This window comes from Lactuca serriola, chromosome 8 (genome assembly GCF_051521515.1).
Source record: "Lactuca serriola cultivar US96UC23 chromosome 8, Lser_US96UC23_V15, whole genome shotgun sequence".
NCBI lineage: Eukaryota > Viridiplantae > Streptophyta > Magnoliopsida > Asterales > Asteraceae > Lactuca > Lactuca serriola.
In genome coordinates this window covers 283,126,034-283,134,943 of record NC_136415.1, presented here as the reverse complement: position 1 = coordinate 283,134,943, position 8,910 = coordinate 283,126,034, and the positions used below count along the sequence as shown (strand labels likewise).

The window sequence follows — 8,910 nt, the reverse complement described above, 5'->3', positions numbered from 1 at the left end:
ATCGGATCATAAGAGTATGACAACATATTTTCTATCCGGATACCGATCTAACATATCATAACCACATGTAGCATACTATAACCATGATAACAACTAAAAGGGCCGACCTTGGTGCCTTAGACCTTATTGATATAGTGAGGATAACTCGCCTTGCAACTGCCGAACCGAATCACGAGAGCACAATCCCGAAGCACTACCTCAAACTCCAACACCTATATCCATCAATAACCATTGACATAAATATCCAAATTACCATAATACCCCTGAAGGTCAAAGTCAAAGTCCTCAGTCAAAGTCAACCTTCCGATTGACTCTACTCGCTGAGTCACCCCATGACTCATCGAGTTCAAAAATCTCTGAGTCCCATCCTGACCAACTCGCTGAATCACCACTCAACTCACTGCTTTGAGACTTAACCAGAAAAGGTTGAAGGTTCTGCTTGTGACTCGCCGAGTCGAAGAGCAAACTCGTCGAGTCCACGACAATCTTCATCAGACTCGTCGAGTTGTTCTTCAACTCGCCGAGTCCAAGCTCATCATCATACGACTCGTCAAGTCACCTATGTGACTCGCCGAGTTACTACGCGACTCAAGCCTAAAACCCTGGCCCAACTTGCAGAGCCATCTCCCAGACTCGCCGAGTTCATACATGCATGTCCAAAATTGAGAGATTCAGAGCTACTCCTTTGCTCCAAACAATAGATCTGGGTCTCTAGAGTCCATTAGCAACATAAAGTTGCTACCTTTACGTGCTTCATGCCCCATTACTCCAAAAACCAAGCTAGAAAGGAACTTAACTCATGGGGAATGGCTTTTGCATAACAACTAGAAAGGCTTTCTGCATCAATGATCCACATAGAACTCAGATCTGGAGTTTCAACTCCAGATCTAACTCATGCACCAAGATCTCATTAATATTTCTACAACCAAACCCTAAAACTCCATGAAAATGGAACTAGAAAGGAGAAGGCCAAGGATAACGATTCCTTACCTCCAAAATGACCTCCCACTAAAGTATAATCCGGATTTCTTCAAGTCTCCTTGATCCAAGCTTCTTGATCTTCAAGATCCATTCACAAATCAATCCAATTTGCTTCCAAGGTTTCTCACAAACGAAATTAGGGTTTCTGGATATCGAAGGGGGCTAAGGGGTCTGAGGGGAGGACATTAAGTCCTTTAAATAGGGTGTAAACCCGAAGATTAGGGGTTTTCCTCATCCAGCACCGACTCGGCGAGTCAGGCCACTTAATCACGTGCCTAGCACTCACTTCGACTCTGCGAGTCAAGAGACCTACCCGCCGAGTCCCTTCCTTTATTTTCATATAGCACCCTTAAACTTCTTGCTTCTGAACTTGGGATGTTACAGGGTCTTTGAGCTTTTGGGCCTCATTTGGTTATTGGGCTTGGTGGTAATCTTGGAATTATAGGTTATATCATTCGCTATGGACCATGGACATATTGATTGGGCCTTATTGGGCCAAGTGGCCCATTAAGAACAGCAAGGGATGGATAATTGGGCCTTATGGAAGGGTTGGGAGTTTGTGTCTCCCGTGGTTATTCAAAATCCTAACATTATTTAATTTTATTATTCAGCACCAGAGGTTGCAGACTGTTAGGAGAGCAGCTTTTGTATTCAGCAGACGAAGGTGAGTCTTCTCACCATACCAATGGGTCTAAGGTAGAGCTGGCAAAAACTGACCCAACCCACCAACCCAACCCAAAATTAGCAGGTTGGGTTGAGATTTTCAACCCATTTATGTTAAATGGGTCAACCCGTCTAACCCATTTAATTAAATAGGTTGGGTCGGGTAAAAATTATCAACCCGTTTTCAACCCACCAACCCATTTAACTTTAATTTATATTAAATTTAATAATTATTAAAATATTATCATGTATTAATCTAAGTATTAGTTTATAAATTACAATGTTTGTATTATTATTTATGTTTTAAAAAAATGGAATCCTAATTTCTACCTTTTTTCTTGGCACCAAAAATACTAGCCACTCTAAAAAATCTTTTAGAAATTACATATCTTTAATGTTATTTGAATAATTTCTTTGTATATGTGAATTGTGATTGTGCTTTTGTCATACTTTGAAATTTTATTTAAGTCTATAACTAATTTAAGTGGTGTAATCCTTAGTTAATTAATTTATTTTTTTTATTTTAAATGGGTCAACCCAAATTTAACCAATTTATTTAATATGTTGGTTTGTGAATTACATAAACGGGTCAACCCGGTTACAACCCATTTATCTGAAAGGTTGGGTTGGGTTGGAAATGTCAACCCATTTAAATAAATAGGTTGGGTTGGGTTGAAATTTTCAACCCAATTAATAAATGGGTTGAACCCGAACCCAACCCATTGCCACCTCTAGTCTAAGGCACCAAGGCCGACCCATTTTTTACTAGTTGGTATATTTGCTATGTAGAAGAGTGTGTGATACGTATGTATGTATGATATGCGGTAGAGGTAGCCTTGGTGGCTAATGGTAGAGAGAGCCTTATGGCTGATGGTAGAGATAACCTTGTGGCTAATGGTAAAGATAGCCTTATGGCTAATGGTAGAGATAGCCTTTGTGGCTAATGGTAGAGATGGCTTTTAAAGCTAGTTGATATGTGATATGTGGTAGTGGTAGCTCGTACAGCTAATTGATAAATATTTCATGGTAAAGATAGCTTTTATAGCTAATATTATATGGTAATGTGGATTGTGTGTGTGTGTGTGGGCGGGGGGGGGGGGGGGTATTCTCTAGGGGACTCACTAAGCTTTGCGCTTATCGTTTGTGGTTTTGTTTCAGGTACTTCTGAACCCAAGGGCAAGGGCAAGGCGTGATGGCGCGACGTGCACTCTGTCTCGTTTCATCTTTATGTTTTTGGGGACACTCTGATGGTTTCTTTTAAAGTTTTAATGAAAATGAATTTGAAAACAATTACGATTGGGATTTTATGACTTATGTAAAATCGATTGGCTATTTTTAAAATGAAAAATTTATCTAAAATTTTTGGGTCGTTACATGGCTAGTGTGGAGGGCTAAAGACTAATCTTGAATATTTTGATAGGTGGGTTGTAGCACCGGTTCCTTGATTAGTTAGATCTGTGGTTGATCCCATTCGAGTGTGAGGTAATTCTTCTCACTATACTATATAGGATGCTAGTTGTCTTTGTGATTCTTACATGTATGTCGAGGCAGGGGCCATTATGTTGGGCATGGCCCGTTATGTTGGGTGGGACTTGTTATGTTGGACAGGACCCAATATGTTGGGCGGTGCCCGTTATGATAGTCGGGCCCCGATGTTATGTATGGTATGTGGTATTTTGGGGAACTCAATAAGCTTTGTTTTACGGTTTTGTGGTTTAAATGTTTTAGGTACTTCATGTTCGAAAGGGAAGGGTCCGGCTTGATTACACTGCATCCCCTTGAGTTTATTTCCGCATTATCTTTTTATGATTCACTATGATATTTGAGAATACATTGCACTTGATTGTCTTTTGAACAAATGAATGTATGTTTTTGGGTTGCTTTAAAAATCAAAATTTTATTTGAGATTTTAGGGATGTTACAAAAATACATAATCGAAATATTTTATTAAAATTCAAACAAAACTAAAACATATTAAAATAGTATGTCACTCCTCACCGTCAGTCATAACTTCGTCAAAATCCCCGCCTGAATCATCTTCAAACATGTCCGAATCTTCATCTATATCGTTGTATGAATTTCCAGTGACGAGATTTAGATTGGTATTGAAGATCAGCACGAAGGTTGTAGTGGCCAACACATTTGTATACTTCCCCTTTGTTCTCCATGTATTTCGGCATACCAATATCTACTCCTTCGAATATTGGTAAATCACATTTTCATTGTAATGACAAATCATTTTTCCTTTATCTTCTATAATCATATTATGCAATATGAAGCATGCATACATCTTGTTATGTATTCTTGTACGCTTGAATGATCGTGTCAGGACTATGAGTATTAGCCAACGTCTCTTTAGAACACAAAAGGCTCGTTTGAAATCCTTCCTAGCTGATTTCTGGCCCGCCTTAAACTTTAATCATTTTTCGTCATTTGGACATGAGAATAATTTCATAAATGTAGGTAACTCGAGATAAACTGAAACTCTATAATTTTAACACACCATTATATAATAAAAATGGGGTTTTACCAAAAAAAAAAGTCGTTTAAATAATCGATAACAGAGTTCACAACTTTCAGTGATACAAACTAATACCAACAACCATAGTTAAGAGAAAAGGATTTCACAACCTTCTCTGAATCCATCATGATCATTTCTTCTAGCATCATATTCTGACTTCAACATCCATAACCGAGTACATAGTAGAAAAACACATAAGTCCGAAGACACGTGAGCTGCATGGATTCTACCCAATAAAATAATCTAGTACTCGTTACAAAACTCTTATAAACATCTAGTAAGTTATACATGTTCACTTAGAGGATTTCACATACAATACTAGCACAAATCTAGTTTACAATGCAAACCTAACAAATATGAGTGCCCACATAAAGCTAATTGTATAACTTGGCCCTGGAAGAACAAATAATTTTGTGTCACCTGGGTAAAATAAATTGTTGTGATTTCCCTCATGGAAACCTTATATCATGTTGTCGTGATTCCCCTCATGAGAACCTTATAGCAATGTTGTCTTGATTCCCCTTATGGGAACCTTGTAACAATGTTTCACCCTATAGGACCGGGTAGCCGTATCACCCCTCATGAGAGATTTACAACTATATTTCCCTCATCGGAAACTTATGCCAAGTTCCATCACATTGACCGTTGGGATCTATGCCCGTCTCGAGGCTGTGACATATTGCTCGTCACCTAGTCCACTGGAGTAACACATAAAAGGCATTCCATGTCTTTTCGCATATAGCTTTCTATAAAGCTTCTGGCATACATTCACATATAATCTCGTACCAACAGCTTTTCATAAGGTTCATAATAATTACCGAGCTTAACTATATCTTTAGTACTCACCCTTGGAGTACAATATATTCTCACTCACATAGTAGGCATTTCATGCCATTTTTACACGTATAGCTTTTATATAAACATCCAATACACAAGAACACTTATAGCTTTTTATAAGGTTTTGATACACATACACACTTATAGCTTTTGATAAGCCTTAGATACACATACACTTATAGCTTTCCCAAGTTAATATATGTACACACTACAAATATAGGTTATTTGTTAAACATATCAATTAATCAATTACGTAGCTGCAGAGCTTAACCAAAGCTCTTGTTGCTCAATCGTGCATCATATTTTCTGTTAAATTCATAAAACTATTAGCAATTCCTTTTTTAAAATCATTTAAACATTTGACATGCTTATACTTTCTAAAATATCCCTTCTTATAATCATACAGATTAGGGATTTACGCTTTAAAATGCTTTGACACCAAAACATTATCATAAAACCAAGCATAGTCACACCTAGTAAATTACTTGCACGTTTTCACATATTATCAAATACTTTTCTATGTACCCAGAAAATCAACATGTACTCATCTGGCTAATTAGTGAGACTAATTATTGTCGTAGCCTCACGCTTAGCACTGCTTTCCAACTAACCACCTTACGAAAACCTATTAGGTAACATACCAAGTTCCTTCGAACTTGTATAAATTTACTAGCATGTCTACCTGGATGTTGATTTTTTCAACCATTAACTAAACCTAGTAACCGTTTGTTATCAGACTCATCAAGTCTCATAAAAAACGACTTAAACCCATAAATTTTTAGCTTGATCACTAACTACCGTTCATCACGTAACTTAGAGTTTATAACCCTTGCTAACCGGATTAAGAATCCCACCGTGGAAATCAACTGTCAAACTTACCATTGAGTTCATAATAGCATCATATTACAAATCCTATTAACTGACTTGGGTTTTTAATAACCTTTACATGATTACATTACATAAACATAATAACAGAATAAGAACTAACTGATCTTGTTCGGTGGATCGCATCCTCGTAATCAGTATTATCATACGCTTTTCTTAGCTACGAATTATCACTCAACATTCGAGGTATTAATCGGGAAACTGTATCACCGAGACTTATGATCAGATTCGAGACTTAAGAAGAGTATAGATAAAGCTTGGAGAAGGTTCAAGGTTAGTCTAGCATAAACCCTTAAGGTGAGTACAAGTAGTTTTTTCTCAACTATGGGGTACTTGGAAAAATAACTTGTTTTGATTAAAGTTTTATATGCAAGTCTAGTTTTGTGAATTGTTGAATGATTTATAGTCTTGCTAGTTGTTTTGAGTTTTGTAAACTATATGAGTTTACATTTGAACTAGAATGTTTTTCAATTAGCATGCGCGTGTTGTTTGCTTGACTTGCATAAAACAAAAGTAGTGTTCATGCATACACCTACAAAGAATTGATATGGGTAAATAGTTAAAGATGTCATAATGGATCCAACCTAAGGTTGTTAATACCAAGAAATATCATTAACATATATACATTCTAATAAGAAGCATAACAAAGTGACAAAAAGATCACATAAATACAAAATACATATCATAAATATTTCACTCATTACAACAATTACCATGTTCAACCATTACTTACAACATGATACACACACTTTTTCATTTGTTCTTAAGTAACTTCAAAGATTTTATACTTTAAAATATTACAATAACTGATCCAAGTATGAGTCTTTGGAAGTAGAAGATTTACCTTGTCCAAGATACACATTAACCATGTTGGTTCCCCAAGCCATCCATCCTCCTTGGTTCTCATCATTTTCAACCACACGCCTCTGTTCCTCAGCAGCTATATTAGCAAGCCGCCAATTGACCATAAAGCCCTTCACAGCCTCCGTTCCTTCCATTACAATCTCCATTGGAGGAACTACAATCGGGTTCTGATCTAAGTTTAATTTGGTCAGATTCTGAAGTTGACCGAATGATTCAGGAAGAGACTTGATTTGGTTGTTACTGAGATCAAGTTCTTTGAGGTTTTTAAGGTTTGTAATTGTGTCAGGTAACTCTGTCAAATTGCTGAAGTTACTACTCAAGTTCAATACCTCAAGATTTGACAGTTTCCCAATTGAAGATGGAAGGCCATGGAGTTTGTTGAAATGGGCATCTAGGTATTTTAAAGATTCTAGTTCACTAATGGTAGTTGGAAGGAAACGGATTTCGTTGAGGCTGATTGACAGGATTTTGAGGCTTATTAGTCCAAAACCGAAGTTTGTTGGCAAGAATATTAGGTTATTGAAGCTTGCATACAATTCCTCCAATGATCTGTTGATGAATTGAGAGTTGAGATATAGATCATATAATATAGTTGAAAGTTGAAAGAATTACTTGCAAAAGGCGATGCTTTCTGGAATGGTGTTGAGCTTGTTGCTTGAGATGTTTAAGATTTTGAGAGATGTCAACAAGCCGATGGAATCTGGTAATGATTCTAAAAGATTGGATGAAACATCAAGCTCCTCTAGTTTCACTAATCCTGCAATTGAATCAGGAAGCACCTGTTTGACGACAAAAATTGTAAAAACTTAGATGAATCCAGAAAGAAATCAAGAGTGAAAGTTCACCAGAAAGTTAACTTGGACATTTTAACAAACAGGTTGAAGGTATGAACAAGGCTTAATATAATTTAGAAGATACAAAAGCATAAGAATCATGATTCCACCAGAACTCAAAAGATTCGTAGATATAAGGCGGAATTGGACATAAAGAATCAAAGGAAGAACTGAAAAAGAAACCTGTAAGTGATTATTGGAGAGATTGAGATGAATTAAACTGGTAAGCTTGCCGAATGCTTCGGGAAGAAACCTTAACTGTTGACTAGAGAGGTCAACGCTATCAATGACCTCCTCCGATGCCTGCTTCAGTATCCTGACAACTTCTTCGTTGGCTTCATCTGATCCATCGTCGTTATCATTCACAAGATCATCCATTTTTTAATTTTGATACTATTGTGAACTCAATCAAGCTCTGATCCCTGTCCCTTTTACTTATAGCGGTCTTTGTAGAGAATTCGTCAAACATTTGACTTTGACACTGGCGGGCCTCAGTTCACATGCTTCTTAACAAGTTCGAGATTTCGAAGTTTATCCAAAAAAAAAAAAAAAAGTAAGAAAGAAAACATAAAATCTAAATACAAGAAATATCTACCGATTGTTTATTTCAGTCGTTTTTTCTCTCTTTATCTCCTTTCTCACTGTAAAAAACAAGAGTGAAGAAAAACCACACAAAACACTCAATTATTGTTTTGATTAACTCCTGATACAATAGTAAAACATGGGAAGATACACGTGGCTCATTACAAATCTATTTGTAATTATGTATAATTGTACATGGTGCTTTTTCTGTTTTTCTTTGATAAAATTGCACTTACTCTTTATTTAGTTTTTATGAACACCAAGAGTTCCATAAAATTCCTTAATAAAAAAACCTTCATCAATTTTGGGCTCCTCTTGTAAGATGAGTGTATTAAAATTAGTCGGTGTTATCGGCCTCAAGATTTCGAAGACCCTGTGCAATTTAACAAAATATAGGCCCTAAAACATAGAAAACCTAAAATTTAAGCAAACCAATTAGAATTTTTCATATTCTATTGCAAAATACCAAGGTTCGAAAAAGCTCGTCATGGCTCCGTCATGACGTGTCACGGCTCCAAGGCTTGCACCTGCCGTTAAACTTTGCCAAAACGCCGCCTTAACTCATATATGTGTATAAAAATGAATAATAATTGAAAATACATATAAAAATATTAATTATATAGAAAATTGCCGCCTTAAGTCACGTCTTACAAACGTCATGACTTGTCAAGGCTCGGAAAAGCTTGAGGTTTGATATTGCCGCCAAGTCACGCCTTACGTTATTTAGAACATTGGAAAATACTC

The 8,910-nt window shown here is 36.6% G+C and overlaps 1 protein-coding gene across 1 annotated transcript; it reads right to left on the bottom strand.

The window, feature by feature from the left end:
• Positions 1-6,547: 6,547 nt before the first annotated feature.
• LOC145068587 (plant intracellular Ras-group-related LRR protein 3-like) lies at positions 6,548-8,057 on the bottom strand. Its single transcript, XM_079015571.1, has 3 exons — positions 7,768-8,057; positions 7,364-7,530; positions 6,548-7,300 (listed from the first exon to the last, which is right to left on the bottom strand). Exons 1-3 carry the CDS (start codon positions 7,960-7,962, stop codon positions 6,685-6,687), a joined length of 978 nt encoding a protein of 325 aa, XP_078871697.1. The 5' UTR covers positions 7,963-8,057; the 3' UTR covers positions 6,548-6,684.
• Positions 8,058-8,910: the final 853 nt, after the last annotated feature.

Coding starts and splice junctions, on each gene's coding strand:
- LOC145068587 (XM_079015571.1), bottom strand. CDS start 7,962: ATGGATGATCTTGTGAATGATAACGACGATGGATCAGATGAAGCCAAC. Junction 7,531..7,767: donor TCTCCAATAATCACTTACAG/GTTTCTTTTTCA, acceptor GTCGTCAAACAG/GTGCTTCCTGATTCAATTGC. Junction 7,301..7,363: donor GAAAGCATCGCCTTTTGCAA/GTAATTCTTTCA, acceptor ATTCATCAACAG/ATCATTGGAGGAATTGTATG.